Here is a 14,576-nt window from a genome sequence, read left to right as displayed (position 1 = left end):
GCTATTATGTTACCGCTTTAGCAAAAGTGGGAGCTTACTTTGTATGCTTTGAGTATAATCATGGCCTTCGAAGGCTTTAATAATACGCTAGACCAGGATTACCAGCACAGTCGGTCGAAAAAGCATCACTTACCAGGAAGTTTGTTGGTTGCTATTCTTGTTAAAATGTCAATATTGTAGTGAACTGAAGTTATGCTTATATACATGTTTGTGTTCTGGTGGTCGGTTCTGGTGTACTGTACTTTTACCAGTATTACCAGTGTAATCTCCACTATCTCCAGTGTTAATTAGGGCTAACTTTAGTGGTAAGAAGATGTTTCATATGATTTATTATTTGTATAAAAATAGTGCAAAGTAATTCATCATTTGTGATTTGCATTCTTAACAGATGTCCTTGATATACAACTTGAACAGTTGTGGTTCCAGCATTGACCCCTGAGGTACTCCACATGTGATAAGGTGATTTATCGCTTTCTTTTCTTGTTAAATTCATCAGTTTTTTATGCCGCTTATCCTCACTAAAGTCACAGGGTTATGATGGAGCCTATCCCGGTTGACTCAGGGGCGAGAGGTCATCAGCCAATCACAGGGCACATATAAGCAAACAACCATTCACACTCACATTCATAACTACGGACAATTTGGAGTCGTCTAGTCGATTAACATAGTATATTTTTGGAGAAAACCCACGTAGAATATGCAAACTCCACACAGAGATGCCCAAGTAGGGAATTGAACCCGATGTCCTGAGAGTGTGGCCCACATGGTAACCACTTTACCCCCGTGCAGCTTTCTTATTATATCATTTTTGATGTTTATTGTGAGAAATAAATAGATTAGGGCTTTTCAGTAGTGGGGCGGGCGCCCTCTGGGGCTTTCGGTGGTGACCCCTAGGTGAAAAATGATGGGGTTTTTTTTTCGTTTTTTCGTTTTTGCTGTTGCGTAGACGATGGATGGATGCTGTCCGCATCACCCTGAGTTTGAGCTCGCCAGGTTTCTGTGTCGCTGCCAGCCGAGCAGCTGCCTCTTATCGACGCCGCGGCCAATAGGTGACCTTGCGCTCAAGGTTTTGTGACGCCAATACTGAACTTCACCTGCTGGCCGGGGGGGGGCCCATGAACCCAAACGGCGTTGGCAGGTGCGGAAGGAGGACATCGAGCGTACAACATCTTTTTATCGTAATGTTAATCGTGTCGTTTGATCGATACCAAAACATCGATTCATGTGCCAGACTTTATTTATTTTATTTTTCTCTTTGCTGTATTGCAATTTTTTTTTTTTTTTTTTTTCCACAAGTGAGTCGAAATGAAAATCCATATCATCATTATAAATAGTCACTTCAGTCTTGTGAAGTCTCGCCGCTATCGTGTTCCTCCCTGGAGTGGATTTCAAGAACTTGCGCGTCTCCCATCATCTCTGCAAAAGAAAACACTGCTTTTTTTTTTTTTTTTTTTTAAAGTAGACTACTTCGTTATACAAGTATGATGCTCAAGCGCTAATATGACATAACACAGACACTTACATTACACAAGCCATTGATGGCTAAATGATGATTGGACCATATAGTTAGCATATATATTTATATATACCATATAGTTATATAGTCATTGCTGTTGTTTGTTGGTTTGCAGGGTGATGCAAACATGACCAACTGGGCCATTTAGCCAAATTTTTTTTTTTTTTTTTTTTTTTTTTTTTTTTTAAAAAAAGCTTTGTTTATCATGCATGAATCATGGCAGTAATATCCTTGGTAAAAACTTGAAGGTGCTTTACCTGGCTTGTCACTGCTGGATGTTCTGATTGCTGGGTCTGATCTGTGGATGCATATGTAGACTTTTGATCAAAGAGATGTAAAAAAAATATATATATACATTGATGTCAAAATATTGATGCCACTGACCTGGATGTTTGTGTTTTTGTCCTTGAGGACCCATCGGTTAACGGCGAAAAACCAGGATGAAACTCTCGAAGATGCTGCAAGTTTGGCTGCCGGCGGCCTGAGAAGTCAACACCGTCCAGCGCTTGCTTCAGCATCTTCATCACCAGGTCCTTCTCTGAGGAAACATATGTCGGTCGCTTTAGAATCGGTCATTTCCATGGGCCAATTTAGGGGTCTAGAATCGATCGATTTGTATTTATGTTCACGTGACCTTTAGCTAAAATAACTAGCAAATTCAATTTTGCAAGAATTTTTGTTGTTTTTTTGAAATTTTGCAGCTTCATTTTATCATTTTTTTTTTCAAAAATATGCAAATTAATACAGTAAATCATAGTTGTTTTGTGATTGAATACCACCAATTTTTAGTAAAATTTTTTTTGCATATTTTCAGCCTAAATTAAGCACCAAAATGGCTAAATTCACCAAAACACTAAAAAAAAAAACACTTTTAAAAAAAGGAAATAACTACACTTGTCCATTGTTTATAGCCGTTTATGCTAAGAATCCACTGGGCCGGCCCCAGTTGGTACCAGTTGGCGCCAATGCAATTTGCTGTGGTGTCGCCACTAAGGTGCCTAGTGGCGTGCAGTGGCTCCAACTGCCTCCCAACTGGCTCGTGGTGGCCCCGTAACGGCGGCAAAAATTGAGTTTGGCGGCAAGAAAATTTCAAAATGTTTAAAATCTTCGTCGTCGATTTGAAGTGTCCACCAAGTGGAACCAAATGTCACAAACAATCCGCCTATTGGAATCCACTGGAATGTAATGGCGCGAGCCAAGTTACGCCAATGATGCTAGGAGTCCACTGGGACGGTGCCAGTTGGTGCCAGTTCACGCCAATGCAATTTGCTGTGCGACAGTCTTAAAGGCGTGCAGTGGCTCAAACTGCCTCCCAATTGGCTCGTGGTGGCCCCGTAACGGTGGCAAAAAATTATTTTGGCGGCACGAAAATTTGTTTAAAATCTTCATCGCGCCGATTGGAAGTGGAACTGCGAAGTGTCCACCAAGTGGAACCAAATGTCACAAGCAATCCGCCTATTGGAATCCACTGGAATGTAATGGCGTGAGCCAAGTTGCGCCAATGATGCTAGGCGTCCACTGGGACCGCGCCAGTTGGTGCCAGTTTGCCCCAAAGATTATGTGATTGGCGCGATTGCCTAGCGAACATTAATTCGGCGCCACACCGACCCACTACGCATCAGTCACATAATCTTTGCCGCAAACTGGCACCGACTGGCGCCGGCCCAGTGGACGCCTAGCATAACTGGTTCCAGTCCCGAACGCAATAACTGGATTTCCTCAATATTTTTTGTTTACAACACTTACGGTGCAGGGACTCGAGATGGTCACTAACTTGTAAGCTAGCGCGCTAACCAGTTAGTCTCAAATTTATTTATTCGAAACTTATAAAGCTAAAAATGTACCACTTCCGCACAGAATGGGAGGATAAATTTTTTTTTTCACTCAGTGCCATGGCTGACTTCATGCCGTGTTAAGGTAATACCATGTAAGGTAATATATATCAATATATGTAGCTTTGAATTCCATACTCAGAGGAGTTTGAGTATGGAATGAAAACTTTTTCATTCGAGATCAGGGATCAGGTTTTTGGGACGTGTTTACCCCTCTGGCCCGCCATGAGAAGCCACTGCTGGACCGCAGACAGGGAATCGGTCTGCAGGATCTGACTAAGTAGCTCCAGTACCTGTCCAGAGAGGAGAAGGCTCAGTCAAACCACGAGTCTCTACTTAGCCACAGAGAAAAGAGGTGATGGTGCAACTCCACAATAGACGAGATCATGTTTGGTGCGGTTTTATTCATTACTATATTAATTATCCATCTAATTTATGTGCCAATTATCCTAATATTAATGACCAATTAGCATACATCTGGAGTCTTACCATCAGTTCTTGATTGTGGAAAGGTTGCAGATAGTCCAGGTTCAGGGTTTGAGGTCTACGGTGGTGAGACACGGACATCGGAGGGATGATTCTCCCAGTTTGGGCGGAGTATTGGGTCTTACGGGAGACTGGTTCCTCCTCAGGTCGGGCCTGGAACACATGGAGGATCTGATTTGGGTTTGCTTGACGTTGGCTATGTATAAAATATGCTAGCTAAATAGATTCGGACAGAAAAAAAAATTGTCAAAATTGAGACCCTTTCTGGATTTGATCTGGATTGCTGGCTTAAGATCTTGTTTGGACAACCGTGACCGAGAATTTTAAAAACCCTTGAAGTCACCTGAACTGAAGTTGACCCCTGATTTGATCTGGATTTGGTTGATTACTGTTGGAAGGTTCCGGCTAAATAATAATTCATACGGGAAATTTAAAAATACAGAACGCAAATCAAACTGAAATCGCTTTCAAAATCGATTATGTAGCTGGTTTTAGTGTGTTCACATACAATATGGACCCAAACTGCTGCCTCAACGGTACTTACCGTCTTCTTGTCGTTTTGCGCCCGAGGAGACGAGGCGACTTTGGCCGCCAGATCTTTGAGTTCATCTCTCCAAGCTTCTGAAAACATGGCTGCCCAGTAAGAAACAGATTATTAGGTATCAAGCTGACCTCGTACCGTTTTCCTGGTGTTGTTTTGAACTGATTTACCGCTATTAGCCCCGCCAAGGTTTTGCTGGGGCGGAAAAATCGAGGACGGGACGCTGGGTTGCCTTTGAACGTGACTTTTGAGGAGAGGATGAGGGAATAACGAGGAGGAGACAAACCAGTCGTCCCTCACCATGCAAACCGGCCGTCCATTGAGACCTGGGGTAGAATACAATGGAAGTATAATCGTAGTAATAATAGTAGTAATAATGATAATAATACAGGGGAAAAGAACCGTCAGTCTCTCAGAACCTGTGATGGGAGAACGCTGTGTGATGAATAAAGTAATAATATGCCTAGAGTCACGCTTGTATCACCCAACATTTATAAAGCTAAAAATTTACCACTTCCACACAGAATGGGAGGATAACTTTTTTTTTTTTCACGCTCGGCGCCATGGCTGACTTCATGCCGTGTTAAGGTAATGTCATGTAATGTAATGCCCTCAGATGAGGTCACCAGAATACTACATGTGACTTGCGTTTCAATGTTGACACAAAAATAGCAGAACCGTCAATCTGTCAGAACCTGTGATGGGAGAACGCTGTGTGATGAATAAAGTAATATAAATGCCTAGAGTCACGCTTGTATCGCCCAACACTTATAAAGCTAAAAATTTACCACTTCCACACAGAATGGGAGGATAACTTTTTTTTTCACGCTCAGCGCCATGGCTGACTTCATACCGTGTTAAGGTAATGTAATGTAATGTAAGGTAAAGCCCTCAGATGAGGTCACCAGAATACTACATGTGACTTGCGTTTCAATGTTGACACAAAAATAGCAGAACTGTCAGAACCTGTGATGGGAGAACGCTGTGTGATGAATAAAGTAATAATATGCCTAGAGTCACGCTTGTATCACCCGATATAGACAAAATAAGACATAATTATTATTTCTTTACAACACTTATGGTGCACGGACTCGAGACGGTCACTAACTTGTAAGCTAGCGCGCTAACCAGTTAGTCTCAAATTTATTTATTCTAAACTTATAAAGCTAAAAATTTACCACTTCCACACAGAATGGGAGGATAACTTTTTTTTTTCACGCTCAGTGCCGTGGCTGACTTCATGCCGTGTTAAGGTAATGTCATGTAAGGTAAGGTAATGCCCTCAGATGAGGTCACCAGAATACTACATGTGACTTGCATTTCAATGTTGACACAAAAATAGCAGAACCGTCAGTCCGTCAGAACCTGTGATGGGAGAACGCTGTGTGATGAATAAAGTAGTCGTCTTAAATCGCTAGCTTTTGATTCAATCGATCGCAAAATCCCAATAACGGAATTAGAAAAGTACAAAATCAGAGGATTAGCTACTTTGCTAACAGGAAGCAAAATGTAAAGCTAAGAGAACACACATCTCTAAGTTGAAATTTTACCTGTGGAGTACCCCAGGGGTCAACACTGGGACCAAATCTGTTCAAATTGTATATCAGACTGTAAAGACTTTAAGTTGGTATTATTTGCGGATGTTAGTACTGCGTTTTGTTCCGGAGGAAGCATGTAAAAGATAATTACTTACTATTAATAATTAATTAGTCACAGATGAAATGGTTATCATAAATGATTATCCTTGAACCTAAATAAAACTAAAATAATGCTATTCGGTAATAGTACAAAAGATACCAAATTGTACCAAAATTATACCAAAACGGGAGCAAATATTCTAATTTTCGGTCCTTTGTATTGAGTTGGGGACTCCTATAGAGCAGCTACACACAATAACCCGCACAAAAGACTTTCAAGATCTTCCAGAATCCGCACCTATTCCATGACTTGAAACGCCGTACGACGACGGCATCTCCAAAAGATTGCGTTCCACTTTTGAACGGGACGTTCCTCACCTTGAATGTGTCTCACCCGGTGCGGGTGAGGGTTGTGGCGGGAAAAGAAGGAGTGACGACTGAGGGTCCCGAACCTCAGCGTGCCCCTCGCCGCCATCTTGTTCCACTCAGACGACAGCGAGACGTGACCGGTCAGACTTCCGTCGGAGCTCCTTTTTGCCGTCGTTCCGCGGGAGTCTGACGGCTGGGTTAGCGGCATATTTTTTGATCAGAAATAAAAGACTTGACCTGAAGGAGCTTCTTCAAAAATCCAATTGTGTGAAGTCAAGCAAAGAACTAAAAGAAACTTAGCAACCCCAACTGTGAATGTGTGCTGTGTTGTTGTTGTTGTCGTTGCCAGGAAACTAAACCAGAAAAGACGAAACAATGGCATCTTGTGAAGTACCGCTCCAAAACACTAATTAGGGAGTAGATGGAACATGTATTCTTCTATTTTCCTCATCTTTCATCTCAGACAAGAGCTTTCACTCATAAAAGCAGTTTCTCGCAGTTGATCAAACAGCCTAACAGGCTAATTACAGCTAATGACTGCAGTACATGACATGTGCTGGAAGACACAGCCATACCAATAAGAGTGGACATTGTAAATGTTGCCGTGTTGTTGTTGACTAGCATAACTGTGTATCAATACACCGAGAAAAGACGTTTGGGTAGTGTTTTATATCATCAAAGTACAGCAAGATACTGCAATTACTGCAATTGTCTTTGTTTGTAATTTTGCAACTTCATTTGTTAAAAAAAAAAAAATAGTGTTTGCTAGTAACATGCTAACATTTGTAGTAAAAATATGACTTCATTGTTACAATATTACGGCTTCTTTGCTTAGAACGTTGTAACTTTTTATTAAAAATATAACTTTATTGTTGCAATATTACAGCTGCTTCGTCAGTAAAATTAAATAAAAAGTAAAAAATATATATAATTTTATTTTTGCAGTATTTAAACTTTTTGTTGATAACCTTTCAAAGGTAACATTTAGTAAAATAAATAAATAATAATAATAGGTGCAATATTTAGATATTAAAATTAATTATAATAACATTTTCTGCTTGTAATATTCTCATTTTCTTTGTAAAATTATTTTATTTTTGCAATATTTAAACTAATCTAATACTTTTAGATTTTTTTTATACGTAACATTGTTGAAAAATTTTAACTGCTGTAACTTTTCATTAAAAATGTAACTTTATTGTTGCAATATTACAACTGCCTCTCCAGTAAAATAAAATAAAAATATATATATATAATTTTATTTTTGCAGTATTTCAACTTTTTGTTGATAACCTTTCAACGTTTTCTTATCACTACTTGTAAATTTTTTTTGTACAAAATAAATAAATAAATAACAGGTGTAATATTAGATATTTTTGCCTTTAATGTGTTTTGGAAAAATATAAATGGATTTTAGCAACAATAAAACTTTTTGCTAAGATATTCATTTTCTTTGTAAAATCATTTTATTTTTGCAAAATTTTAACTCTTTACTGATGACTTTTTTATATTTTTTCTTATACCTAACATCATTGAAAAATTGTAAATGTTATGAGTTTTTTGTGTTTTTTTTCCCCCAAGAATCACCTTGTTGATTAGGAGCAAGTGGAAGCACCTGAAGGGTCCAGTCCCAGCTGAAGGTGAGGTTAATCAGCGGGGCTGGGCGGGTATAAAAGGAGCATTTGCTGCCCGCTAGTTTCTTATTTTATGGGAGTGTGTGTGAGAGTCAACACCCTCAGTTGACTCTCTTGGTGTTTAGTGAGAATAAACTGTGCTGTGTGGGATTTTGTGTTTTGGTCTTCCTCTGGTTCATTGCTGTCTACTCTTTGCTTTAATGGGGTTTTTTGTTTTGTTTGAGTTGGACTTAGTGGGTGGCAGGAAGAATAAATGATTAATATTCCCTTGGCACCTTTTAGAACCCAAGACCCAGTTTTGTTTTACGTGCGGTTTAGGTTGGTTTCCTTCTTATTTCACCAGTTTGTGTTCAGTTGGGGGGCTCGTCCAGGAATATTTACCGTAATTTCCGGACTATAAGCCACACCTAGTACATTTTTTTCAAGGAGAAACCATTTTGTACGTACATAAACCACAATTCCCTGACTATAAGCCACATGTGCCAACACTGAAACATGAGATATTTACAAAGAAATATGGTACAAAAAAAATTGTCAAAGTTTTAATAACAAACCTTAATTTTTCTTTCCAAACAGTCCCTGTGATGTCAATGTAAAAAATACCAAACACTGGTAAAAGTCACCCTGGGCGGCCATACATTAAAATACATAAAAATGCATACATTATGCTAATAGTCTGGAGTGTGTTATGTATTATTATAATTATGGTATTTGGTTGCTCTAAAGTTCTAAAAATTGAACAAAGCGTGTACAATGGAGTACAATTTGGAGTCCTTTGTTGCAACCCCCACTTGGGATGTACGCAACTGCTGTTAGCAATTAGCTAGCTCCAGTTGACGGTTAACAACAGATTGAACCATGAACATGAAGTATTTGCCATTTTACAAAAAAAGAAAATATATAAATCAATGAAATGGAAAAAAATGTCTTTTACCTCCTGTTTTTGCGGCCAAGATGTAGATTCCAGCGATAAAGGAACACTGTATATGCTAATTAGCTAGCCAGTAGCTAATAGCATGGTCCCAGTGTAATGTTTATGTCATTTATGTACATAGGTATTTTTTGTTGACAGACTTCCTGTTTATTTTTGTTGTTGCAGTCTGTTAAATGTTTTTTTTTTCTTGTTAAAGATCTGCGTATGTTTTCATAAAAATTGAACGGTGGCCTAAAACAATTGAATATCTTTACAAAATGTGTCCAAAAGTGGGAAAGTTTGCCGACCCCCCCGGTCTACACAGACCATAATCCTTTGTTTTTTGTGCAAAAGTTAGCTTTTGCTAATGGAAAGTTACTCAGTTGGAGTTTAGCCTTGCAGGAAATACAGTTGGAAATAAAACATATAAAAAGGAAGGACAATTTGATAGCAGTTTGTTTATTCCACGCAGCGACTGAATGAAAACATTATTGATTATGTTTTCTGAGAGTCTGAGAGCTTTTGAATTACTTTTTTTTTTCCTTTTTATATAAGAATAAATGAATCTGTCTTTAGAAATTGAGCATAAAATGCCTAAAATGAAAGTATGGATTCTTGTGTTTAGAGTATTTGCTATTTAAGTTGATGATTTTGACTCGATATGGTTTTGTGTTTAGCTAGCTAGCTAGCTAGCTAGCTAGTGATGCGGATATTGGAGTGGAAGTTTGTTTTTGTATTTTGTCAACAAAGTTGTTAGATTTATTGTCTTTTTTTTATGGGGGGTGTTATAAGTTTTGTTTTTGTGTTCTACTTGGGAGGGGAAAAATAATATTAAACAGAAAACTGTTTTGCCGGTAACTTTTAGCACAAAAATTGCTTCCGGGTTCGTTATTTTGCATAGTGACACCACATCCATAACTTCCGTATTTGCAAATAAAAGCTTTTTTTTTTGTTGGGTTTGATTGGCAGCAGCAGCAGCAGGAGGTTCCTTCCTCCAACAAGGAGGAGGTGGAGGAGGAGGAGCACACTCAGTCAGGCTCTCCGCAGTCCGGCAGGACTCAGGAGTCATCCGGACGTCAGGTGATGACGGCGGGTTCAAGAAGATGTAAAGCGGCCATGGCGGCGCCCTCCGCGGACTCCTCGGGCAGGATCACCCCGGAGATGTTGCAGGAGACTCTCCAGCACTACAACCTGAGCCGGCAGGACTTCATCAGCACCTACAACATCCAGCCTCTGGTCTACGTCCCCGAGCTGCCCCGCGCCGCCAAGACCGCCTTCGTGCTCATGTACGCGCTCATCTTCGTGTTGGCGCTGGCGGGAAACAGCCTGGTGATCCACGTGGTGCTGAAGAAGAGAGCGGTGCACACAGCCACAGACATCTTCATCTGCTCGCTGGCCGTCAGCGACCTGCTCATCACCTTCTTCTGCGTGCCTTTCACGCTGCTGCAGAACATCTCGTCCGAGTGGTTCGGAGGTCAGTGATGCAAGGTTCTTTCAGGTCTTGTGGACCTGAAAGTGGACTAGAAACTTGCAAAAGTGTCTCCTTGTACTTTTGGAAATAGAGAAATTAGCACAGGAACCAGGAAAAAAATTTGAATTAAAATGTCAACTTTAAAAAAATATATTTTTATATTTACTACCAAGATATGACAATAATTGTGTATATATTCTTAACCAATGGATGATGAACTGAGGTTTTTCATGTTAGCATATGAACTGATAATATATGTTGACCATACCATAAATCAGGGGTCGGCAACCTTTACTATGAAAATAGCCATTTTACCCTCTTGCCCACTAAAGAAGAATAACCTGGAGATGCAAAATATTAATTTTTGCTGAATGCTAAATAAGCCCACACAATTATTTATTCTAAATTATTAAAATTATTTGTACAAATTACTGTTTACGCTGTACATATGTTATATATTTGATGTCATTTATTTATTATCCACATTATTATTATTATTTATTATTATACGGGAGCCAGGCAACGACATTTCATTGGCAATTTCACTGCTGTGTTATTGTGCAATGATAATAAAGAAAGTATATGTTTATGTCTATGGATGCTAACTAGTACGGTTATCGTAGCATCGTCTTGGTTAAAGCTCGCTACCTGACGCCTGAAGAAATGTGTCTAGCTGGCCGCCAACAGCATGCTGAGCCGATTAGGAGTCTACCACGGGGAATTTAGGGGGAACAAAGTAGTTCAGATAAGAAAAAACGAGTACATTGTGTACTCTTGCTAGTATTGGAGTTTAACTTACATAGTAAATGTACGTGTCTGCTCATACTGGTATTTATCCAATCACTAAAGACGTGCGTTTTTCCCCATTCGGGTGTTTAAAAAAAAATTGTAGCATTGCAAAGGGAGCCATAACAAAGAGGTTGAAGAGCAAGATGCGGCTGTGGAGCCGTGGGTTGCTGACCCTTGCCTTTTTTAAAATAAGGATCAGCAAACTTTTTACAATGAAAGGATATATTGATGGAATATTAGCATGCTAATACAGTAAACCTCGGATATATCGGATTCAATTGTTCACACTGGTTTTGTCCGATATAAGCGAAATCCGTTATATGCGTATACCGGAAAATGTCAGTTTTTACGCATATATCGGATTTATATCCGGTATACATACATACATACATACATACAAATAGGGTCTTCCCAAGTTCTACCAGGTTTTTGGATGATCTCATTTATGGTTTTTACTTACGTAAACTCCATAGATTAAGACTCTTCGGATTACTAACTACCGACCCAAATGGTTTCTTCCTTCTATACCCCAACTTTCTAGTAGTAGTTTGGCCCAAATCAATGCTATTTTCCAAATGGTTCAGTGGGGCTGATGTAATCGCAGCACAAGTTTTACACGTTTTCTTTCGCTAATCTGACAAGTTTTTGCATAAACTCGATGGAAAAAGTACATGGATAAAGATGCTACAGTAAACCTCGGATATATCGGATTCAATTGTTCCCACTGGTTTTGTCCGATATAAGCGAAATCCGTGACATGCGTATACCGGAAAATGTATGTCCGTTTTACGCATATATCGGATTTATATCCGGTATTTCCGATATATCCAAGGTTTACTGTAGTAAACATGAGCTTAACAAGCAGAGTCAGGATGTTCTACCATGAGAAGCAAGTCGGTAGTAGAGCTTGGACATGGCAGACATTAAATCCTTGAAGACTGAGGAACAGCGTTTGATAAGCTAAGCTAAGCATCTTCATGTTTTGTGTTTACGTGCTAGGGGTTCTAGTGTGCAAGACGGTTCCCTTCGTGCAGACCACGGCTGTAGTGACGGGCATCCTCACCATGACCTGCATCGCCGTCGAGAGATACCAGGGCATCGTTTTCCCGTTACGAACGAGGCAACAGTCCACGTCCAAAAGAGCGTACAAGATGCTGGGTATTTGTCCAAGTGTGTGATTTCTTCCATATTAGCACACACTGTGAACTTTGGTGTGTTCTTGCAGGGTTTGTGTGGATGGCCTCGGTCATCGTGGGTTCTCCGATGCTCTTCGTGCAGCAGCTGAAGGTAAAAATAAACTACAAGGAGAAATTGAAAAAGTTTAGTTGAAAATGGCAAGGTAGCTTTACCGTTACCTATTTTATTACTGTTGTTTTTCCTCGTACTCAGGGACATAGATTATTGATATCAATGAGAAAAAGGGAGAATTCTCAAGCTTCGTTATGACAACTTGAATGCCCATAAAAATCCAATCAAAATGAAAAGCAATGACCTCCATTCTGAATTTCCGAGTGATTTTTAAAATGAAAAAATTCCGTCTCTCAGGTGAAGTACGACTTTGTGTACGACCACCACCACGTGTGCTGCCAGGAGATGTGGCGCTCGCTGGCTCACAGGCAGGCGTACACCACCTTCATCATGGTGGCGCTGTTCCTGCTGCCCCTGGCCGCCATGCTGTTCCTCTACACCCGCATCGCTTTTGAGCTGTGGATCCGCAAGAGGGTGGGAGACTCGTCTGTGCTCAACAGCATGAACGACCGAGAGTTGGTCAAGATCTCCAGGTAGGTAAGCTCACAAACTCAAAAACACAGTTTTGCCAAAGAGAGTATGGAGATTTCGTGGGAATTAGAAGGTTGGGATTGGATGTTCAGTTCCCAAAGCTTGGTTCTTGATGGTAGAAATTTAGGGCCAGAAAGGAACTTTGTTAGCTTCTTCAGATCCATAGAGTTCACCCTGTAGCTTTCCTTCCTGAACATGAAAATGTTCTTCAAAATTAGGGATGGTAAAACAAAGACCATAACGTCTACATTCACATCCTTTTTGTTTGTGAAATTTACTCAAAAACAAAATAAGGTGGTCATCCAAAAACTCGGTAAAAATGGTTTGCTAAGAAAGATGTCATTTGTAGCGAGTAAACGATTGGATGTTCCCTTTTTGGGCGTGGAACTCGATAGAAATTACGGTCATGAAGGAAGTCAAAAGCTTCTTCGCGTCCATTGGGTTTCTACAAAATCTAAAAAGATCACACAAAAATTTGACAATGTTAGCCAAAGAAGTTACGATCTGTAGCTAGCAAACAGTAGGACGTTCTCTTTGTTTACATGGAACTTGATGATAGAAATTTTGGATAGTAAAGAAGATGGTACAGTAAACCTCGGATATATCGGACTCGGATATATCAGAAATTCGCTCACAACGGACAGATAAAAAAAGAACCGATTTTTCTGTAATGCATTTCCAATAAAAATTCATTGCATATATCGGATTTTTTTATAACGGATTTCGCCTATTTCGGACAAAATCTCCCGTCCCGTTCCAATGCATTTCCATTAAATTTCCCTCGCATATATCGGATGGCCGCATCGTGGCGCTCCGATTCGCCGAATCGTGACAGGCCGCTATACGACGTCATTTGCAGCGTTTGCAGCGTTGCCTGCGCGTCCAGGTACATTGGAAACATAGTCAAGGAAGTGCCTTTTTAGAACGGATAAAATCAGATTTACGCATATACTGGATATAAATCCGATATATGCGTAAAACGGACATTTTCCGGTATACGCATATAACAGATTTCGCTTATATCGGACAAAACCAGTGGGAACAATTGAATCCGATATATCCGAGGTTTACTGTAGCATCTTTATCCATGTACTTTTTCCCCATCGAGTTTATGCAAAAACTTGTCCGGTTAGCGAAAGAAAACGTGTCAAATTTGCGCTGCGATTACATCAGCCCCACTGAACCATTTGGAAAATAGCATTGATTTGGGCCAAACTACTAGAAAGTTGGGGTATAGAAGGAAGAAACCATTTGGGTCGGTGGTTAGTAATCCGAAGAATCTTAATCTATGGAGTTTACGTACAATTTGGATATGGTGGTTATGGGCATTTTTTAACGTAAAAACCATAAATGAGATCATCCAAAAACCTGGTAGAACTTGGGAAGACCCTATTTGTATGTACTCTCCCAAAGGATAGACGTTTGTCATGACGAGATGTTTCCTTGAAGGCATCTTGCTTGTTTCTGGAGATGTATGTTCATCGTTTTTGTCAGGAAAAAGAAGCGAGCCGTCAAGATGATGATCACCATAGTCCTGCTCTTCACCGTCTGCTGGGCTCCTTTCCACACCGTCCACATGCTCTTTGAATACTGTAAGTCTGATTGCGTA

The 14,576-nt window shown here is 40.0% G+C and overlaps 3 protein-coding genes across 4 annotated transcripts in view; 1 reads left to right on the top strand and 2 right to left on the bottom strand.

The window, feature by feature from the left end:
• Positions 1–1,248: 1,248 nt before the first annotated feature.
• Positions 1,249–10,488, bottom strand: tbata (thymus, brain and testes associated). 2 transcript variants are annotated; one of them, XM_058062324.1, is made up of 9 exons: positions 8,950–10,488; positions 6,391–6,574; positions 4,546–4,701; positions 4,379–4,467; positions 3,838–3,987; positions 3,560–3,641; positions 1,901–2,054; positions 1,774–1,814; positions 1,249–1,416 (listed from the first exon to the last, which is right to left on the bottom strand). In XM_058062324.1, exons 2-9 carry the CDS (start codon positions 6,485–6,487, stop codon positions 1,340–1,342), a joined length of 846 nt encoding a protein of 281 aa, XP_057918307.1. In that variant the 5' UTR covers positions 6,488–6,574; positions 8,950–10,488; the 3' UTR covers positions 1,249–1,339. The 2 variants fall into 2 exon arrangements, with proteins under 2 accessions (XP_057918307.1, XP_057918306.1); XM_058062323.1 differs by lacking the exon at positions 8,950–10,488 and having other exon boundaries at positions 6,391–7,014.
• qrfprb (pyroglutamylated RFamide peptide receptor b) overlaps positions 8,517–14,576 on the top strand; it is a 6,611-nt gene continuing 551 nt past the window's right edge. The window contains exons 1-6 of the mRNA XM_058062322.1: positions 8,517–8,534; positions 9,901–10,402; positions 12,188–12,346; positions 12,414–12,475; positions 12,734–12,969; positions 14,462–14,559. Coding sequence (XP_057918305.1) covers positions 8,532–8,534; positions 9,901–10,402; positions 12,188–12,346; positions 12,414–12,475; positions 12,734–12,969; positions 14,462–14,559 — 1,060 coding nt within the window. The 5' untranslated portion in view covers positions 8,517–8,531. The remainder of the gene's footprint in view (positions 8,535–9,900; positions 10,403–12,187; positions 12,347–12,413; positions 12,476–12,733; positions 12,970–14,461; positions 14,560–14,576) is intronic.
• polr3a (polymerase (RNA) III (DNA directed) polypeptide A) overlaps positions 10,685–14,576 on the bottom strand; it is a 24,387-nt gene continuing 20,495 nt past the window's right edge. Inside the window, exon 32 of the mRNA XM_058062306.1 lies at positions 10,685–12,486. The gene's annotated coding sequence lies outside the window, so the exon portion shown is untranslated. The remainder of the gene's footprint in view (positions 12,487–14,576) is intronic.

Source organism: Doryrhamphus excisus, chromosome 22 (genome assembly GCF_030265055.1).
Source record: "Doryrhamphus excisus isolate RoL2022-K1 chromosome 22, RoL_Dexc_1.0, whole genome shotgun sequence".
NCBI classification, from domain to species: Eukaryota; Metazoa; Chordata; class Actinopteri; order Syngnathiformes; family Syngnathidae; genus Doryrhamphus; species Doryrhamphus excisus.
The sequence above is the reverse complement of the archived record's forward strand: the minus strand, read 5'-3'. Positions and strand labels throughout refer to the sequence as shown.

What these genes read in the sequence shown, in the direction of transcription:
- tbata (XM_058062323.1), bottom strand. Translation starts at nt 6,589, where the DNA reads ATGCCGCTAACCCAGCCGTCAGACTCCCGCGGAACGACGGCAAAAAGG. An exon ending in CGCAAAACGACAAGAAGACG is followed by an intron (nt 3,988 to 4,378) that starts GTAAGTACCGTT and finishes CATGTGTTCCAG; the next exon opens with GCCCGACCTGAGGAGGAACC. An exon ending in ACAAAAACACAAACATCCAG is followed by an intron (nt 1,815 to 1,900) that starts GTCAGTGGCATC and finishes ATGCATCCACAG; the next exon opens with ATCAGACCCAGCAATCAGAA.